Source organism: Quercus lobata, chromosome 5 (assembly GCF_001633185.2).
Source record: "Quercus lobata isolate SW786 chromosome 5, ValleyOak3.0 Primary Assembly, whole genome shotgun sequence".
Lineage (NCBI taxonomy): Eukaryota > Viridiplantae > Streptophyta > Magnoliopsida > Fagales > Fagaceae > Quercus > Quercus lobata.
Genome location: NC_044908.1, coordinates 19,928,980 through 19,949,625, shown reverse-complemented (window position 1 = coordinate 19,949,625; position 20,646 = coordinate 19,928,980). Strand labels below are relative to the sequence as shown.

The following is a 20,646-nucleotide window of genomic DNA, read 5'->3' as shown; positions in this document are numbered from 1 at the left end:
TTTTTTTTTTTCTCTTTTTTGATGAGGCAAGTGGCTATCTTTTAGACAATGGTGTGACGTGCTTCTGATTCGGTGACTTGATTCCAGTTCAAGACTACAAGTTCACTAGCCGAATGTTGCTTTCAGGTTTAGACTTGAATCACAAATTGGGCTCCAAGTGGGCTTGGCTTGCTTTTAGGCTTAATGGACTTGGTAGCCTAGGTGGAGTTCTTACACTCTTTCTTGCAGTTTGTCTAATTCATAGGCCTGGTTTTCTATGTTTATATGGTGGATCAGGAAATATTTTATATTGAATTGGACAATTTGGTTCTGTATCTTGGGCTTTGGGAGAGTCTTGATTGAGTGGTGTATAACGTTGTCTTCTTCTTTATTAGGCTCCTGAAGTATGGTCTTTTTCGCTGAAACCGTGTTAACATGCTTAACTTACAATCAATTCAAAATGACTTGGTTAATTATCCATGTCAAGACAAATTGATATAAAGTTGCGAAGGGATCCAAATATTTTGTAATGTAAGCATTTTCTAAATCCAATTAAGCTCTAAATGGAGTAATGATGTTAATAATTGCATGGGAGAAGGAATCTCTGCATTCTAAAACCCTGGAGAGCTGAAATACGCCACATGCATCAGGAAGCAAATTTTTGCAGCACGGGTTAATGGTCAAAGGTGGACAGTAACTGAATCCTATCTATACTTATTAGCATCCTCCTTTTTTACCACGTTCTGTGGAATGCCATGTACATAGCATCTATGAGATGTAATACTACAGACTCCTAACCAATCTTTACAATATCAACAGCTCTCACAAACTAACAAAACATTGGCAGAAGAATACTATATAGCAAAAACAGAGTAGGGCTGTTGAGGTTTCAGTACCTTTTTTTTTGGGTGTTAATTCAAATTTGTGCCTAGCCTTGCAAGCATGCTCACAATTCACAAATGCAGTTACTCTTCGGATATTATTTTGAATTCAGATTATATCTGATACGCATTCCATACAAACTAGAAGCAACATATGTATTATCGAAAAATTGATCAGCAAACAAAAGCGCCTGTGCCACCAAAGGATACATGTGTCATAGGTGGTACAAAACTAATGACCGAGCCCCTAAATAGTTCTGCTGTTCTAGCATACAACATGAATCACCATTTACATATCAAAAAATAAATGAAAAAAATATACATTTGCTGGCTCAAACCCACAATCATTTTAACTTTCCTCATCACAAGAGGCCTCGTCGAGTAAGTCAAGAAATCCTTTAGAAGCAGTATTTTCAGGCACAGAGGTATTAAAACGAAGCCCATGAGTGGATGCTGCTTCAAACCTTGTCCACAACTCTTTCTTTAAAGTATTCTCACCGGGACGTTTGCCTTGGTGGATTGTGCTTTCAGGTTCCTTCCACATTGGAGTGCTGTCTATGGATGCTAAATTGCCACCAAGAGGTTCTGTGGAAAGGGAGAAACTTAATAAGTACATATCACATTTGAAATGCTGCATTAACCAAAAGAAGAGAAAAATTATAAAGCAATACCTTGGTTACAAGATTTGCTGGTTTGCTGAACACCACATTGGACATTGTCTTGCTTTGCAAATGACAAGTTCTTTTGCTGATTGAAAACATGAGATGAAGGCATCTGGCAGACATCAGCTGCATCATTTAATGATTTCTCATCAGGTGGCTGAAGTAAGATGCAAGTTTTAGGAGGTGACACAAACCAGCCTGGCGATGCTTCTACCTTTTTCTTTCCAATCCCAGGTTTATAAGCCCCTTGAATCCCTAAGAGCTCTGGATACTTGAAAGCAAGACCCTCAGAAGAATCACTGCCAGAGGATTCGGAAAGTTGTGATCTACTGCAATTAATCCCAACAGGAAATGGGGTAGCCTTACGAAACTTGTAATTGCCTTGATGAGAGATCTCAGATATAGGTTCAAGCAATACACAAGATTTTGGAGGTGACATTTTTGAGCATGGAGTCATAACGAGCATGGAGCACTCCTTTTTTGAAAAAATGGACGAAGGTGCAAATTCAGACTGTAAAGTTTTTCCCAATTCGGTGGCAGCAGAATCAGAAGGCTTACTTGTAGTTGGCCTCATGGGAACACTTACAAGTAAATCATCATTTACATCTTCTAAAAGAGTACAAAAAGTTGGCAGCTCAGAAGAAGTATTGGAAGTATTCCTTTCAAATGCTGATTTAGATGGGCCCTGACATTTGGACAATAATGTTTTTGATATAGGTAGAGGTGTGAGCAAAAACAGCTGTCTACCTCTCTCAACAGTGCAGTCAGCACGCCATGATACAAGGGGAGAAGGAGAGATTAATGAATCCAACTTGGTTTCTTCTGGACTGTGAACAGCATCACTTTCAACATCATTAGTCAAAGAAACTATTTTACTTTCCCCAGTCTGTCCCAACTGATTTTCAGACTCTGCCGAAGGACTGGAGAGCACCTTCTGAAATCTGGGAAGCCATGGCTACATTTGAGAAATGAAAACCCATATCAGAAAGAGAATGTATGGAAATGGAAGTGTGATATACTGATAGAAGGTAGGATTAACCTTTAAAGAAGAAAGCATTTCAGACAAGAAATGTGTGAAAGATTCAATTTCTATTCTCCCCTGTTTGCTCATTGACTTCAGTTTAAATGCTTGCACAACAAGTTCATCAACCTGCCATTTCATGCATAATTTAGCAACCAAAAAAAGGTCTCAGAAAAAAAGAACCCCAAATAAGAGAAGCAAGGACAACACGACAATAATGATCAATCACAGAAAAATAAAAGCTAATGGTGTATAGGCATAAACTAGTTTAATGATAACAAGTGGCTCAGCATAGTAAAAGCAGTACAAATATACATATTCATACCTGCTGGAGAAAAGTTTTGAAACTTCTTCAAAACTAGAAATCAGCCAATTGAAGTATAAGCAAGATGTGTAAATAAATCGATTCACCAGCATAAGATACCACTAAACTGTAAGTAAATCTTTTTAAGAAGGTTCAACAAAAAACCTTAAATAATATGCAAAGATCTGCTGGTTCACTCATATATATTATAAAATTGATTAAACTTAAAGCTGGGACACACTCCAGTCTCAACATGCTGTTACCATTCAGTTATAATATATATATATATATATATATATATATATATATATATATATATAAAAGAAGGCCTCTCCTCAAATACATGTTATCCTCAGTTCAACTAGGAAAGAAAAAACAGTTACTATCTTAACCAGTTCTCCAAGGTCAATATATATTGGTATATGAAAGTTTGAACCTAAACCACCACAAACATATTCTCACAACATTCCCACTTTTTAAATGACAACATCTTTGGCAATGCCACATGTTGATGTCATAGTTGCTAAAACCCAAGTTCTAATAAAAATATAAATCCAAACTAAAGAAGTCTAGCACAAAAGTTTCACCAAAATGTAAATTCAGTACAGTGAATAATGTGCACATCTGTGTCCAACAGGTGCCCTTCCCACAATAATAGTTTGCTTCTAAAATGAAGAAATGTTGCAAGACAGAAACAAGGGAAGCTTGTCAAAGAATGACCAATTTATGATTCAATTTGTCATTATGCACACAACCTTCCAGGTTTATCGCATCTTATTCTATAAATTATAATGCTATAATTCCCAATGTCATATTAAAACAAAAATTAGGGATATCTAACAAGAAAGGTTAACATCCCCCCCCCCCCCCAACAAAAAAAAGGAAGCAAAAGTATATTTCTAATCACAAGCACAAACATGTGGGTTCCAAATCCAGTTAGTTCAATTGGTGAAGTTTCTTGTTGTCGAATTAAAGATTTTTTATTCTGCTTACACCAAAAATCAATTGGTGTCTTGGCCCAATGATAAAGAGCAATTATCATAAAGCGGAATATGTTTAAATATTATCATAGCATACTCCAATTTCAAAAAACCTGCCCATTTTGTTCACTTAAAAAATATATTCCCAAAAAATACCAAGCAACTCAAATCCAATTAAACAGAAGAGTGAGGCAGCCAAGTAAACATTCTCAACTTTGTACATATTCAAACCACAGAAGCATTATATAACAGTACAACACAAAATGAAAACAATACGAAATTGAAACCAATATAAAACTATAACAACTATCTAAGACTAACAAATTATAAAAAAACTGATATTCCATTGAGAACATATAGATAAAATTTGTGCCTTGAATCATTTCCTAAATTAAAAATCTCCTATAAATTTCGAAAATCAAAACCAAATCACAATAAGAACAAGATTTATCAAACTATAAGATCCTAAGTACCTACAACTACAACACTCCAATCTGTAATTTGAAATGCACTCAGTAAATTTCTCTTTCAATTTGAAGCTAAGTATTCAAAAACACAAATATAGCCTCCCACACTTTCCGAGCAACCAAACAAACACAAAAGCTGACACAGACACAGAGAGAGAGAGAGAGAGAGAGAGAGAGAGAGAGAGAGAGGGACTAAAGCACAAATCCGATCAAACTTGCAAAAGCCGAATGAAACAAAGACTGAGCAAATTTTTCATCGAGATTGTAAATTACACAGAGCAAGATGCAATCCTTGTTATTCGAAATCATTTTCTCGAGAAACAAACAGATCGTAAGGAGAGAGAGAGAGAGAGAGCAGTTACCTGATGGACGAGAGAGGAGAGATCGGACTGGACGAGCAGAAGGCGGTCGAGCGATCCATCTTCTTCTTCTTCTTCTTCCACTCCCTTACACCGATCCTCTTCTTTCTCTGAAAATCTGAGATCCTTCTTCATATCCAAGGGTTTCGAGAACGTTCCGCCATTATTATACTTCTTGTTGGATACGTCTCTCAATGGCTTCCTTACCGTCTTCGACTTCGATTTCGCTTCGTTCTTTAACATCTCTCTCTCTCTCTATCTGTGAGAAACGTTGGGGCTCTCCTCTCGCTGTGTGTTTGAATTTATTGTGAAAGGCGGGCTATTTTTATTTTGTGTGGTATTTTCATTATTCTGGAGCGTAGCAGTGAGTCACGACTCGGAGTTGCACTCGCCCGAGTTTCCTTAAGCAAAATTGGGTGGACCCGACCAAACATTTTGATTTTTTTTGGGAAGAACTTTTTTTAATTTAGCGGATAAACTTTTGCACCGTAACAAATAGATCATGTAACTTTTATTTTAGTTAATTTATAGCTAATTTAGTATATAAGTGTTGGTACCTGGTACTATAAGCAATATACCCCCTAAAAATATAACACCTTCATTTTAATTTTTTTAATTTATTTATAATGATTTGGTGCTAAAACAGGTTAAATTGAAGAAAAAAAATTAAAAAGTTCAGGGGGTCTTATTGTTACAATATCAAAGTTTATATACTAAATTAACGAAATATAAAGTTAAGTGTATCTATTTTTTACAATGCCAAAGTCTATGACAAAGGGTGTGCACGGTTTAGTTAAATCAATTTTTTTTTTTTTTTTCAAATTTGTGACCAAACTGATTAGTATCGGTTTCCCCATAACTGAATCAATGCACACTGCCAAAGGTCGGTTTTTCAACCTAAAGCGGTGCAGTTTATGTGATTGGTTTAATTGATTTGAAAAATTAATAAAATATCTAAAAAAAAATTGGGGCACTCAAGCCCAATATCTATACATCAACATGTTCAAAACTTCAAGCAAATAAAAACTTCCATTTATTTAGCTATGTGTCCAATTACATGGGCAAGCTTAAACTCTAATTATTTACCTAGCAACTTGTTAGATGTCCAATTGTCCATTTATCAAGTATTCATAAAAGAAAAAGTCCAATTATCCATACAACAACCATATATCATACATAAAAAATCATGTTCATACATGGTGAATGAAATAAGTTCCACATATTTCATAAACTTGTTCATATATAAACAGATAAAACCTATTCAAGTATTAAAATACATAAAATAAAAAAATAAAAAAATTTTAAATCCGTTCATACATAATAAGTGTCTGTTTGGGAACAACTTATTTAATTGAAACTGAAAACTTTTTACTGAAAGTACTGTTAATAAAGGTAGAAGCATGGAAAAGCCAAGAACCATGGAGGATGGAACTGATAGAACCAAACCCTAGCAGTTGTCTGAAATTGTGGATGTTGTCCAGTGCCGATTAGTTGCCATGCCTGAAGGCACAGATTCTTCCAGCAAGGTTTGTGAAGTATCTTGTATTTAATACCATATTTTCAATAAGTATTATAAATTTTACTAAAAGTTCAAAATAATTAATACACAGGTTGGTTATAATGTGACCTCTCAACTCTCTGCAACTTTACTATATTTGACCTTTTATTATAGAGTTTATATACTTGATGATGCATTCTGTCCTATGTTTATACTTAGGTTGTTCAACTTCTATATGCAAATTCTGGCATTGGGGTTTTGGCACTTGGATCAAATGGTGTTCAGAAGCTGTGGAAATGGGCACGGAACGAAAGGTAATTGCTAGCTTAAAGCATGTTCACTTAGTTTTTTTCCCTTAATAACTTGTGTATGTCTCAATGTCTGCTTTCCTTAAGTGCATGTGTTTGATAATTACTGGTTCCCTATCTTAGAGGCAAGAATTATGTTCATGTGTTTGATTCATGTACAATTACAAAATGCATGAAAAAAATGGTAATTTTGCTAGTCAATAAAAATGGATTTAGTGCATCTTTGATCTTTCTAGTTTGAAACAATAACACCTCACAATGATATGTAAGACTGATTGCAGTAATCTTACCTTCTTTGTGTGTGTGTTATGCGTGTGCCGTTAGGTTTTAACTACTAATCTTAAGTTTTGTTTTGTTGGGTAGTGGTAGTACTAGCCATCCGTAGGTTTTGTAACTTTCGTTTGGGTTTTTCTGTTTTAGTTATATATTATATATGGGCGTGCCTAGAATATTTTTATTTATATACACAATGTACTTTTTTTTTTAAGGGTCATGTTAATGAGTGCCGTACAGCATTGGTTAAAAATCCATTTTAGGAAAATTTTGACATAACTTTTATGGGAAATAAGAAAAGCTGTCAAAACATTAATTTTTTTTTCTTTTTCCATAAAATCTTTTTTTAATTAGATTCTTAACCAATACCGTACGGCACTCGTTAACATTTCCCTTAGCTGGTAAAAATAATAGGTTACATCATAATGTAAGGAGATTGTTTTGCTACCATTGTAGCTAGATTCCTACAATCAGAAAACATAAACTTAGAAGCATACAAAATAGAAATCAGCATAGAGTTCTGCTGTATAATATTATAAATATAATCTAGGATAGCTTCAGTCCACCAAGGTCAGTGCATTTTGTTTTTCCAGTGTTGTTGGATCTATACATGCTTTTAAGAATGACCACTGTATGGAGGCCCAAGCCTGCTGCACAGATTAGAGCTTCACGAATTGCAATGAGTCTTGCTGAGCGACAGTCTTTAGATGTGGTGGTGAAAGCCCTTCTTAAGACCTGAGTTCCATCTCTGGTTTTCCCTATGCAAGCTAAGCTCTTCTCTCTGATCAATTGCTTAGTAGTTTCGACTTGTATCAGTAGTTGCCACTCCTCCCAATAAGGACAAGCTAGAGGATTACTATTATTACCACCATCAATTATTCGATCAAAACCTGCAAATCATGAAAGGCTGGTGTGTACCTGTGAGTTAGAGAGGTGGTTGTTAGCACAATAAACCAAAGAGTGACAAAAAATTTTGGAATGCTATCCTTGAGTTTGGATTCTTTTCTACTTCCACGAAGCAAATTGATTGTCCAATTCGTGATTGAGTTGTAAGATAGTGTCTACTCTGCAATAAAAAGGATGATTTTTTTAGGGGGGGGAAATTTTCCCAAAGGAAGTCCAAGTTTCAAAGGAAATGTGTGTTTTGGTGAGATCGTGGTTGATCATTAAGAAGCATGGAGCCCTTCTAACTTGGTTTTTGTATTTGTGTTTATGACCCCCAAAATTGGTGCAGTTTGTCGGAAATCCACTAAGTAGTAGGGTTAGAAGTTAGTTGGGGTTAGGATGACTAATTAAAGAAGGAATGGGGCTCTTGAACCTTCTCGATTGAAGGATACATTTTGAGGTAAGAAGAGAGGGTCAGGAGGAACCCTAGTGAAGTTATAGCAGGGAGGTGGTTCTCCCTTTGCGCGCCTTAGGGAAAAGTTGACGACCAACTCCGCAAGACAATAGGGATGGGGAGATGGATCGTCTAAGGGCTCAAGTTCTAGTGTTGCAACAGGAGAAGAGGATCCTCGCGAAGAATAGGGACCAACCGAAGATAAGCCTAGTGAAAGGGACCTCTTGTAGGAGGGAGAACACCGAGGAGATTCATTGTGTGAATCAAGAGAGGTTGAATTCCCCTTCACAGAGACATAGGGAAAGGATACTATCCCCTGTAAGTAGGCACAGGAGCCAGATAGAGTCCCCCTTTGTAAAGGAATAATAGGAAAGAATCCCCCCACGGAGGATCGAGGAAAGAAAGACTTCTTCGAGGAGCTTCCAGATCGTAAGGACACAGGGTGAACCCTCAACACAGGGTAATAACGCAATGAGTCCCCCCTTGCAGCAAATTTCTTGTTCTCTATTCTTCGAGGTCATCGAAGGGTCAAACATGCCATAGAGGTTCGTGAAGCGCATATTTACCAACTATAACGAGAAGTTTGACCCCGTGGAGCACGTCAGCCATTATAACCAAAACGTGGCCATTAACTCTAAGAATGAGGCCTTGATATGTAAGATTTTCCCATCCAATTTGGGTCCCATAGCTATGAGATGGTTTGATGGACTGGAGAAGGGGTCTATTCACAATTATGACAAATTGACCCGGACATTTAAGGCTAGGTTTCGTGACTTGTAGCTAAGTTCCAAAGCCATTTGATTCCCTGATCACTATGTCCATGAAAGAAGGGGAGACCCTAAGGGCATACTCGAACTGATACTGGGAATTATACCACGAGATTAGGGGAAACAATGCGGGAGTGGTAGCCATCACCTTTAAAGTCAGCATTTCCATTGAGCCGAACTCAAGACCTCACTCACCCTTTGGCCCATCATAGATATGCATGAGCTAATGGAAAGGGTAGAGGAGAACAAAAGACTTGAGGATGATTAGCTGCAAGGTAAGTCTAAGTCCAAGGCACCCCAATTGAGAGGAAGGATACCTAACCCCACCTTCTATTATGACTATTAAGGGAACAAAAATAGCCCTTGGTTCCCACTATTCGGCTATAGCATCTTGAAGGAAACATCATAAGGGATGTGATACTTGGCCTTAAGGGCTAAGACAGCCTCGGGGGTGTCTACCAACCTAGCAAATCTACCCATAAGTACCCAGAGAATATGGAAATGAGAAAGGATGAGTATACTTACAGGGGATGGGCAAGTGTGGTCTCAATAGGAACGCTCTAAGCAAGAAAAGAGAGAAAGGCAATAAGAGAGTGAAAGGCTAGAGGAAAGAAATAAAAGAAATGAAACCAGAGTCCCAAAGGAGTATCTATAGGGGAGGAATTAGAGCAATAGGTGGGAAAATTACGGCCCAGGCAATCATGATTATTGAATCATGACAGCTGCCACGAAGCGTGCGAAGGGGAAGTTGTCAAATTTGGCACATTTATTATCTAATGCTTGGTGTCACCAAGACATGACGATTATAGTGGCGCACGTCCCAAGATGCTGGGGTCATAACCACGATCCCCTCACCATGAATTGGAGATGGGATCGTGGGGGCTATTGTAGATGGACAATAGCTTGGCCTATACTAGGCCTAAGCCTGGGGCTTAATAAGAGCTTAGCCCATACTAGGCCCAAGCTTGGGGCCTAAAATTTAGGTTTGGCCTAAATCTAATGAACATTGAGTTAAAACATAGATCCACATGTCCCCGGCATGTATATCCGAACAAAGCTCACTATCCCTGAAGAAAGAAGGTAATGCCTTAGGGAAATCCTCCCACCGAACAAAAAATTTAGCGTCAGACACAACTTACTAGAAAATCATTTTGATGGCATGCATGTGGGACCTATCACTAATGTGTGATTAGATGTGCTAGAACAGTAGCCCAAACTTAAGAAGCCACCCAAGCTTTATAAGTGGAGGGACCCACATATGCGCCAAAGATTCTCTAATCATGACAAACCCACTAAAAGCAAGCTTATAAAAAAGGGTCAAGGGGGAGGAGCAAGAGGTTGGAACATAATGCTAGGGAGAGAAACACGAGTGAACAGTGAGAGATCAAAATGTAATAGTTAGGGAAGGGGATCCAGCTCGGATTTCCAAAGGGACATCTCGACTGTCTGAAATTCTCCTCAAACAGTCACACTTCCATCAGAAAACCATTGTACCACCTTTTCAAATCATCAATTATTAGCCAAACTTTTCTTGGGACCTCCCATTATGGGCTAAACCCTTAATGGAATACAAATTAATTGGGGATTCGAGCCCAACAGGCCCACGATTTCTGGGATCTCACCTCCACAAATTCTATAAGGATCTTTCTAGTTCTATAACCTAATATCCTCTACCTAAGATTAACATTATTTTTTTCCATGAATCATAGGAACAAAAAAGAAAGGTTCGTCGAGGTCCTAACTAGGCTGCATTGTGAAAATGAAAAAAGCTCTTGCGGACGAAAGAAACAAGGTTTACTTTATTATTTATTTAACTCATATATTTATTATTAATTATATAACTTATTTATAAATTTACTTTTTATTTATTACTTCTATAAATTATTTAGGATGTTAAGAATTATATAGGACATGCGAGCCCCCACCATATGTGAGGAGTCCACATTAGCCATTCAAAGGCTAATATAGGAGCTGGGTAAGTTGTAGCTAATTGACCTTCTAGTCAAAATTAACATTTTTTTTTCTATGATTCATAAGAATTTAAAAAAAAAAAAAAAAAAAAAAAAGTCTTGGCAAGGTCCTAACTAGGTTGGGTTGTGGACAAAACCAAAGAGATCTTTTCTACTATTTATTTTATATATATTTTTAGCCGTTCAAAGGCTAATAGAGGAGCCAGGTAAGTTGAGCATCGACCCTCTAACCAAGATTAACTCTCTTTTTTTTTTCTATGATTCATAAGAACAAAAAAGAAAAGTTCAGCAAGGTCCTAACTAGGCTGGGTTGTGGACAAGATTAAAGAGATCTTTTTTATTATTTATTTTATAAATATATTTATTTTATTTATATATTTAACTGTTCGAAGGCTAACACAAGAGTTCGGTAAGTTGAGCATCAGCCCTCTAACCAAGATTAACATTTTTTTTTCTATAATTCATAGGAACAAAAAAGAAAGACTTAGTGAGGACTTGACTAGGCTGGATCGTGAAAGTAAAAAAGGCTCTTGCAGATGAAATTAAAGAGATTTTTTCTATTTTTTATTTTATTAATATATTTAGCCGTTCAAAGGCTAATAGAGGAGTTAGATAAGTTGCTCATCGACCCTCTAGCCAAGACTAACATTTTTTTTTTCTATGATTAATAGGAATAAAAAAGAAAGGTTGAATGAGATCCTGACTATGCTTGGTTTTGGATGTAAAAAAGGCTTTTGCAGAAAAAAAATTAAAGAGATTATTTTTATTATCTATATATTACTAAAAAAGGCTTTAGCTGTTCAAAGTCTAATAGAGGAGCTAGGTAAGTTGCTCATCGACCCTCTAGCCAAGACTAACATTATTTTTTTCTATGATTAATAGGAATAAAAAAGAAAGGTTGAACAAGATCCTGACTATGCTTGGTTCTGGATGTAAAAAAGGCTTTTGCAAACAAAATTAAAGAGATTATTTTTATTATCTATATATTACTAAAAGTTGAAGCGTAGCGTTTAATGCTGTTGTTCTCATGTTGCGTCACATCAACTACCACGTCATTCTTTTTTTTTTTTTCTTTTCTTTTTTAAAATATAATTTGTCCTAAAATTTTAAAATGGTTTTTCTATATATTACTAAAAGCTGAAGCGTAGCGTTTAATGCTGCTGTTCTCACGTTGCGCCACATCAACTACCACGTCATTCTTTTTTTTTTTCTTTTTTAAAATATAATTTGTCCTACAATTTTAAAAAGGTTTTTTCAATTTTCAGCCCTATAAATGCAGCCACTACTTATTTATTTACTTCTACTATCACCTTATAATAAATCTGTATAATTAATCCAGCCCATTTCTTATTTATTTAGTTCTACTATCAAGCCCAACCCAAAACCTTTTCAATTCAACTTTAGGGTTTTGTGTGAGTCTTTTCAGTTTAAAGGAAGAGAGAGAAAAAGAAAAAAGAAAAAAAGCTGAAGCGTTGCGTTTAATGCTGCTGTTCTCACGTTGCGCCATATCAGCTGCTATGTCATTTTTTTTCTTTTCTTTTTTAAAATATAATTTGTCCTACAATTTTAAAATGGTTTTTACAATTTTCAGCCCTATAAATGCAACCCACTACTTATTTATTACTTCCACTATCACCCTATAATAAATCTGTACAATTAATCCAGTCTACCTCTTATTTATTTAGTTCTACTATCAAGCCTAACCCAAAACATTTTCAGTTCAGCTTTTGGGTTTTGTGTGAGTCTTTTTAGTTTAAAGGAAGAGAGAGAGAAAAAAACTGAAGCCTAGCGTTTAATGCTGCTGCTCGCGTTTAATGTTGCTGCTCTCACGTTGCGCCACATCAGCTGTCACTTCATTCTTTTTTTTCTTTTCTTTTTTAAAATATAATTTGTCTTATAATTTTAAAATGGTTTTTACAATTTTCAGCTTTATAAATGCAGCCCACTACTTATTTATTTACTTCTACTATCATCCTATAATAAATCCAGCCCACTACTTATTTATTTACTTCCACTATCACTTTATAATAAATCTGTATAGTTAATCCAGAACACCTTTTATTTATTTAGTTCCACTATCAAGCCCAACTCAAAGCCTTTTCAGTTCAATTTTAGGGTTTTTTTTTTCCAATTTTCTTATAATTGTTTTTAACATTTATTTTTTTTAATATTTACACTTCTCAAACCTTTTTCTCTCCCTTACCATTTCATCTCTTCACTACTTCTTCAATCTTTTTCTTCCTTACCTTTTCATCTCCCCACTATCCTCTACATTAATATCATTCTTCCTCTTTTCCTTTATCATTCTTTATTTTTGTCTCTTCTTATTTACACTCTCTTACTATAAATTTGTCACTATCTCTTCTATTCTATGCATAGTTTTCCCTCACAAAAAAAAAAAGTTTCCTTTCTCCCTCTCTCCCTCTCTCTCTCTAAATTTTTTGGTGGATTTTTTTTTTCTTGCATCTCTACTTTAGGTTGATAATTTTTTATATTCTTTAAAACACTATTTTGGGTTAATGCAATTTAGTTTTGTTTTTTAAATTGTGATTTAGTTTTGTTTTTTAAATTGTTGTTGTTATTGTTGTTGTTGTTGTTGTTGTTGTTGTTTTTTTTTTTTTTTTTTTAAATTTATTCTCTTTGATTGTTAAATGTTATCCTATTGCGTTCTAAAGAATTAAATATAACATATAAAAATATAATATTATTCTATTACATAGCATGATTTGGATAATTTGGTATTTATTTTGTTATATAGTATAATTTTTTATAGTGCTCAATTTAGATGTTAAACTATGAGAATTTACTAATTTTTGTTTATTTTCTAATCTTTTGTGGTGGACAAAGTGCTCTTAATAGTTGTATTAGAAGTACTCTATAATGCCATTTATTTAAAGAAAAGCAAAGGTTAGCCAAATGAAAATAATCGGATAGGTGATAAATTTTAACTTTTACAATTTTTTATTATTATTATTTTATAACAATGCATGTATAGAAATTTAATTCTTAGATTTTGCTAATAATTGTTTATTTGAGAATATGTTTTGGGTGGCTGAAATTATAATTTCTACAAAGAAAATAATCTTAATAGATTATAAAAAAAAAAAAATTATCCTAATATTGGTTCAATTAATCATTGTTAAGTTTTATTAATTTTTTTTAGTTTATGTTTTTTTTTTGGTGTTTTGGATTACGAAATACATTACTCATTATTAGATTAGTTTAAACTCAAGTTGTGTGCATTTAAGAGGAGTCTTGCAACTAAATCTCGCAACTGACTCGCGACTAGCAACTGACCAAACTAATGTTCCTACTCATTTTTCAAGTCTTTATTCAGCCATTCTGTTTAAACAAATAAAGATGTATGGTCAAAGAATATATATATATAATCACTCAAAAAAAAAAAAAAAAGGAAATGTATAGTCTCACCACTCTATTTTCTCTTCCTCTTCCAAAATCTCTCTCTCTCTCTCTCTCTCTCTCTCTCTCTCTCTCTCTCTCTCTCTCTCTCTCTCTCTCTCTCTCTCTCTCTCTCTCTCTCTCTTTGAGTGCTATATTAGGATTCCCCAAATTGAATATAATATTCAATCTTACCAATGGGCTACACATTGGAAGGATTGTCTACTAAGATAATGAGTGCTTCTCTTGCTATGTTATAGGAGTAACTCTTAGGTACTCCTAGAGCATGGTGAATAGTATTCCCTTATCTCAAATTTATGATAGAATCCACTCATTAAATTCATGGTGGAGTCCATCATGAATGTGAAAGGAAGGAGCACCATTTTACTATATTCCAAAAGTACCTAAGAATTTTTCGTGTCAAGGAAAAAGTCAAATGCTATGTGATATGGCATAGTCACCAATAGTCATATTGCGTTCAATTATATTCATATTAAATTTTGAGTCATCAATGATGCTATGGTACTAGGTATGAAAACCAATTTGTTAAAGATTTTTGATATGCTCCTGCAACTAATTAAGAAATTCACTACAAGTTGGATCAAATTGTTTGTGTGCCTTCAAATTGAGGGTTTTTTTTTATTTTATTTTATTTTTTTTTTAATTTTTTTTTTTTTTTTAACACAAATGCATGAAAGTGGTAAGTCCATCATAAGTATAAAGATGATTATAAGTTCAGATATCGAAAAACAATTGAGATACTATGGTAATAGATTCTAATATCATTTGTCCCTTTAGTAGATTCTAATAGCATTTGTCATTTTTGAAAATCTAAACAATTTATAGGATTCTAGCTACAAATATTTGGCATTAAATCTATGATGCAAAAATAATTTTGGTATCCCATAGTAGAAACTAGAGAGAACAACAAAAACTTTTAGTTAGATGCACACCAATTTTTATTTTTTATTTTTTTTTATTTTAAGTCTTCCTGTTGTATTTATTGTTTTAGTTTGAGAACAATATAATTTAATTAGGGGTGTCAATTCGTGTTTAAGGGTCGGGTTCGTGTCGTGTCGAGCCATAAGTACTCTGCTATATGAGTTGACCCGAACCCGACCTGTTTAGTAAACGTGTCAAGAATCTTCAACCATAACCCGACACGTTTATTAAATAGGTTGACCCAACCCGACACGTTTAACCTGTTTAATTAATAAGTCATATAAAAGTTAATACAAATAACCTATTTAATAACCTGTTTGATTAATAGGTCATATATGACCTAGATAATCTATTATCAATTTTTATATATCTAAAATTAAAATACAATTATGGCCATAAATATAGTAATAAACATATAATTACAACAAAAAAATTAAGCAATAATAACAAAATTTAATGCCTTTATTATTTAAACGGATCAAACAGGTCAGACGGGTTCACATGTGTGAACCCGAACACGACCCATTTATTAAACGGGTCAGTCGTGTCGACCCGAATATGACCCGAACCCATTTAGCCTCGACCTATGACCTGTTTATAAACGGGTTAGTCGTGTCGGGTTCACGAGTCGTGTCAAATTTTGCCACCCCTAAATTTAATTATACTTTCTATGTAAAGTTTGAGACCAACATACTTTTAGGCAAAGTTTTCCGGTGCATCGTACGTGTTTTGGACTAATTACCTAAAAAAAAAGTCCATGTTCATTAAAAAAAAAAAAAAAAAAAGTTTATACTTGCGTTTTTGTGTCGGCATTTTCAAAAAATTTAAACATTTACAAAAATCTGGAAAAAAAATTAAAAATTAAAAATTTGAATCAAAAACTGATTGTCATTAAAAATTAACAAACCGAAGTATAAAATGATTGTCATCAAAAATTGAGCACACCAAACCAAAGCTTTGCACATTATTTTTGATAATTGGTTCACCCCGTATCAGATTAGATGCAGACCTTTTTCTTTCGGCACAATAATTTAGCACCCAGCCAAAACTACAATAAAAATACTATCTTATTTACTTAAAATCAACTTAAATAAATCAATTTATTTACCTAAAATCTCTCTCTAAAAAAAAATTATTTACTTAAAATCTTTTTTTGTCTCCATTTTTTTTTTTGGGTTAAAACCTATTTTGTCTAGCTTTTAAACAAATAAGCTAGCCAAAGGCTTGCCGATCATAAAAGGATTTAAAAAAAAACTACTATCCAAAGGCATGGTGATGACCTTATAGAAGTCGGCCTTATGAACAGCGGTTTCAGAGTGATTGAATAATATGATCGATGTGGCACTAAACCACGGCAACCGAGAGGGAGTCCTGCGGTTAACTACAAAAACTGTCAAAAGGAAATTCAAAACCAAAGGCACTCTCTATTCGCGCCGTTTCGTGCCACATTCTACTTGATCAAAATGTCAATTCGGTTTTTCCACTTTGTAATCGAATACAACTTTTTCACATTCTCCGACTCTCTCTAAACCTGTATGCTCTTTTCCTCTGTCCTCTCTATATGTTAATGCATTTATTTCAAGTTTTACTAACACTTCTCTAGACTTTAGGCATACATTAATGTTAACCTTTTTTTACAACCGATTTCACATTTATTCTGTTAGTCAATTATGAGGGATAGAGAAAAAATGACGGGTCCCTGAATGTTAGGACTTAATCTTGTTCATCACTATTGACCAACTTAGCAATTATAAAATTTGTAGTGAAAGACACAAAAAAAAAAAAAATGACAAGTGGGTCTTATCTTAATAACTTCAATCTATTGTTCAAATGTTGAATTTTGCTTTTATATTTGGTAGTCGACTGAGTTATCAACCTTTGATATTGGCCCATGATTAGGAAATATCTGTTGTGACTTCCTCAAACTTATCAGGGATTTGTTTTTTTTTTTTTCTCATTTCAGATAGAATTGATGTCATAAAGTTGAGAAATAAATGCACCAATTGTTATCGGGACTCAAAATGATGGGGTCATTTCTTTCAAGAGCACTACTGTATGTAACAAAAAGTGATATGGGAATTTCCCATTTTCATCAGTTTTGCTTGTTTGTTATACAGGAAAGTTAAAAACATTAACTTGTATTTGCAGGCTTGTTTTTGGCTATACCTATCCGGCTTATGAGTGTTTTAAAACTTTGGAGAAGAATAAGCCAGAGATGGAGCAACTTCTTTTTTGGTGCCAATACTGGTATGTATTTTCATGTTGTGCTAGTATGATAGTATCTTAGGGTACAACTTATTTTAGTGCTAAAATGTGTCATCTTCTAATTTTGTAGGACTATAGTTGCTATGCTTACAGTCTTTGAGAGAATTGGGGATAGTTTCATTTCATGGTATGCAATTTTTTAACACAACACAAATAAGTTGATTTTTCATATAGTCCTGTTCTCTTTTGCATTTATTTTTGGATTCTTGACTTTCTTTCTTTCTTTTTTTTGGACAAGGCTACCTCTGTACAGTGAAGCAAAGTTGGCAATCTGTATATATCTTTGGCATCCTAAAACAAAGGCACGCATTTGACATCTTGAACTTGCAGAACTATTTTGTTTAATTAACTTATATGTTACTAACAGTTTCTTTGACATAATAATTTTTAATTGTTTCCAGGGAACATCATATGTTTATAATTCTTTCTTCCGGCCTTATGTGGCTAAACATGAAGGGGAAATTGATCACACCTTATTGGAGTTGAGAGTTAAGGCTGGGGATATTGCAATTTTGTATTGGCAAAAGGCTGTGAGTTTTGGCCAAACAAGTTTTTTTGAGATTCTGCAGTATGTTTCTTCTCATTCAGCATCACGGCCTAAAGCTGATAAGGTATCCATTGACAAGGAAAAGTAATATCTGCTCTAGGGATCAGAAATCATTTGTTTAGTGCATTCTACACTGTATTCTTCTGATGGTAATTGTTAAAATTGGGATAAGAATGTTGATTACTCATTCTTTGGCCTTAAGCTAATTATGCAGAAACTGTGTATACTTGATCCTTATACATCAATTTTTTTTTTCCCTCTGTGGTGGGGGGGGGGGGGGGGGGGGCTTTCATATGGTTTAGCACTGAACTTAAGAAGTAGGAGTTGAGGCATTGTTGTGTTAGGAAAACTTTATTTGTTAAGACAAGGAACTGAGATTTTATTTAACTAAATTTAGAGTAATAACTGAGAGAATATTTGTTTCGTTGCACATCAGGCCATAGCCCGTTTTGATATTTTATTTATATTTTGCATTAAGTTTTACCTTATCATAGAATATAATATGATACGTTGAATTGAAGGCCTTCTACTCTATGCATGTACAAGACTCAAATTTTATAAAGCAAATTTTGGCCAGAGTAATTCACAAAGTCATCTTGGCTTTGATCTTATGTGTTGCTTCTGCACTACTGCTTTCTGCAAATGCTTGTTTATTGTTCAATCTCTTAAAATGGCTGAATGGTGACTAAAGTTAATTGCAATAAAAATGGATTTTAATATAGTAAAAGTGTATAACCTTTGTCAAGGAATTTGTAAGTTGACCGTACACACAATATCAGGTTGTGTCTTGTTTAGAGAATTTCCATATATAAGTTTCTGCTGTCCCACACTATCAACCAGGGATATTCTACAGGTAAGCTTACTAGCTCCCAGGATTTACTCTAATTCAAGTGCTCTCATGTTCCAACACATGGCTTCTTCCTGTGTGGGTGAGACAGAACCTTGAACAAAATTGGCTTCCTACAGTTTGGGTGAGACAGCCTTCTATACAAAATATTTGGCTATTTGGCGTTAAGATGAAGACACCGGTAGAAAATAGCCACTTTTTCACTAGTTAAAGAATGACTTGGACATTTAGGCCTGGACGTGATAACTGTTGCTAGGTGGCTTCCTTGGTGACTGTCATATATAATTCCTTTTCCTTGAGTCCCACCGTTCAGTGTAAAGGAAGAAACTTGAAGAACTGATTAGTTAAACTTTATGAGAGGCGATCATTAGTCTTTGCTGCCTTGATCTCTCTTTGAAGATTGAATCTTTGTAGAGAAAAAATGCTTGCAAATTTATGGAAGTCATTTTTTACAGACCTTTAAAATCAAGTTTACTGAATTGTGAAAGAGAGAGATAAGCAAAATACTTACAAAGTAGAGTAATATATAAAGGTTACCAAGTGAAGATTTTGGAGCAAGGAGTCCTAACTCCTAAGGGGATTTTGGTCACAGGTAAGTTAGATGCAAATGAATATAGCTGACCCCAATAAGTTCACAGGACATTAAAAGTAAACATGACTGTTTTACAATTTCAAGAATTTGAGAATGTAAAGTTATAATGCTGAATGTGATATTTAGAAAAGGTTGGATAATGCTATTAATTGGAGATTAAAGAAATGTATACCTGGATTATGCAGAAATATAAGAAAGTATTGGAAAAAGGGAATTAAATTCTGTACAATTATTTCCATAAGAGTGAAAAATTAGCAATCCTTTCATATACATGAGAGGCATGGGTTACAAATTTGGACAAAGAAGCTACGCATTCAGCTCGAAAGTACAACTACTGCAAAGTTCTCCGGGTTACAAATACTATCGTGGTAAGATTTTGATTGGCAATATCTGTTGGCAATGAAATCTACAATATGATTTGTATCCTTGTTCATTTGTGAAGAGAGCCAAATATTGAAATTTCTAGATGATGTTTAATTTAGGGAAGCTCGCTGGAGTGGAACCAATTTCTGCTCAATTGAAACAGTAAGGTTGCACATGGGAACTTCATTCATGCTTGAGCAAATCAATTGATCAACCTGAAAGTTTTGCTTGCATCTTGCTCAAGTCTCACTCAAGCGAGATGGTCAGATATTATTTTATAAAACATGACTTGGTGAGCAGATGCGCACAATTTCTTGAATATAGCAAGGCACATTTTACTCAGTACGTAGGCAAGTCACTCTAGAAAACTCTGCAGAGCCTCCTTGCTTCAAAGTTCTAACCTCCCTTGGTTTGATCTTGATCTTGTGCTGGGCTTTGCATTCTGATGGCATACCTTTGATTAACTTCAAGTTCCAAATTTGATTTAAACTAAAAAGTTCATTGCTTAACATTAGTGCTTGCATTGATATCTTGGAATTCATGTAGAAGAAGTGTAGAGGTTTTTGGAGTTCCAGTGGTGAACTCAATACTACTGTGTTAGTAGGGTCTAGTTATAAAGGTTTTGCGAGAGTCTGTAAAATCATTCATTATAATTAATTGCCTTATGGGGTTCAGTATCCCGGAGTGGTGTATTTTTTGTTTTTTTTTTTTTTCACTGAAGAAGTTCTTTGGTTTTAAACTTTGTTACTAAATCTTCATGTTTTTATCTTTATTGCTGTGATAGATTTGGCCCTGGATAGATTGTTTACTTATGCGTAAAATAAAAATATCTAGGTGATTGAATATTTATTAGTTAAGTTATAATTGGGTCTAAATAAGATTT

At 34.5% G+C, this 20,646-nt stretch overlaps 2 protein-coding genes across 3 annotated transcripts; one reads left to right on the top strand and one right to left on the bottom strand.

Moving 5' to 3' along the window:
• Positions 1-955: 955 nt before the first annotated feature.
• LOC115988845 lies at positions 956-4,983 on the bottom strand. Its single transcript, XM_031112473.1, has 4 exons — positions 4,657-4,983; positions 2,562-2,672; positions 1,532-2,477; positions 956-1,445 (listed from the first exon to the last, which is right to left on the bottom strand). Exons 1-4 carry the CDS (start codon positions 4,894-4,896, stop codon positions 1,210-1,212), a joined length of 1,533 nt encoding a protein of 510 aa, XP_030968333.1. The 5' UTR covers positions 4,897-4,983; the 3' UTR covers positions 956-1,209.
• Positions 4,984-6,055: 1,072 nt separating this feature from the next.
• LOC115992845 (putative HVA22-like protein g) lies at positions 6,056-18,216 on the top strand. Of its 2 annotated transcripts, none has more exons than XM_031117080.1 (6): positions 6,056-6,179; positions 6,371-6,465; positions 17,298-17,396; positions 17,485-17,541; positions 17,653-17,716; positions 17,816-18,216. In XM_031117080.1, the coding sequence occupies exons 1-6, from the start codon at positions 6,150-6,152 to the stop codon at positions 18,047-18,049; spliced, it is 579 nt and encodes a 192-aa protein (XP_030972940.1). In that variant the 5' UTR covers positions 6,056-6,149; the 3' UTR covers positions 18,050-18,216. The 2 variants fall into 2 exon arrangements, with proteins under 2 accessions (XP_030972940.1, XP_030972941.1); XM_031117081.1 differs by lacking the exon at positions 6,056-6,179 and adding an exon at positions 17,113-17,202 and having other exon boundaries at positions 6,388-6,465.
• Positions 18,217-20,646: the final 2,430 nt, after the last annotated feature.

What these genes read in the sequence shown, in the direction of transcription:
- LOC115988845 (XM_031112473.1), bottom strand. Translation starts at nt 4,896, where the DNA reads ATGTTAAAGAACGAAGCGAAATCGAAGTCGAAGACGGTAAGGAAGCCA. An exon ending in TCTCCTCTCTCGTCCATCAG is followed by an intron (nt 2,673 to 4,656) that starts GTAACTGCTCTC and finishes ATGAAATGGCAG; the next exon opens with GTTGATGAACTTGTTGTGCA. An exon ending in CAGCAAATCTTGTAACCAAG is followed by an intron (nt 1,446 to 1,531) that starts GTATTGCTTTAT and finishes CCCTTTCCACAG; the next exon opens with AACCTCTTGGTGGCAATTTA.
- LOC115992845 (XM_031117080.1), top strand. Translation starts at nt 6,150, where the DNA reads ATGCCTGAAGGCACAGATTCTTCCAGCAAG. An exon ending in CTTTTTTGGTGCCAATACTG is followed by an intron (nt 17,397 to 17,484) that starts GTATGTATTTTC and finishes CTAATTTTGTAG; the next exon opens with GACTATAGTTGCTATGCTTA. An exon ending in TTTGGCATCCTAAAACAAAG is followed by an intron (nt 17,717 to 17,815) that starts GCACGCATTTGA and finishes AATTGTTTCCAG; the next exon opens with GGAACATCATATGTTTATAA.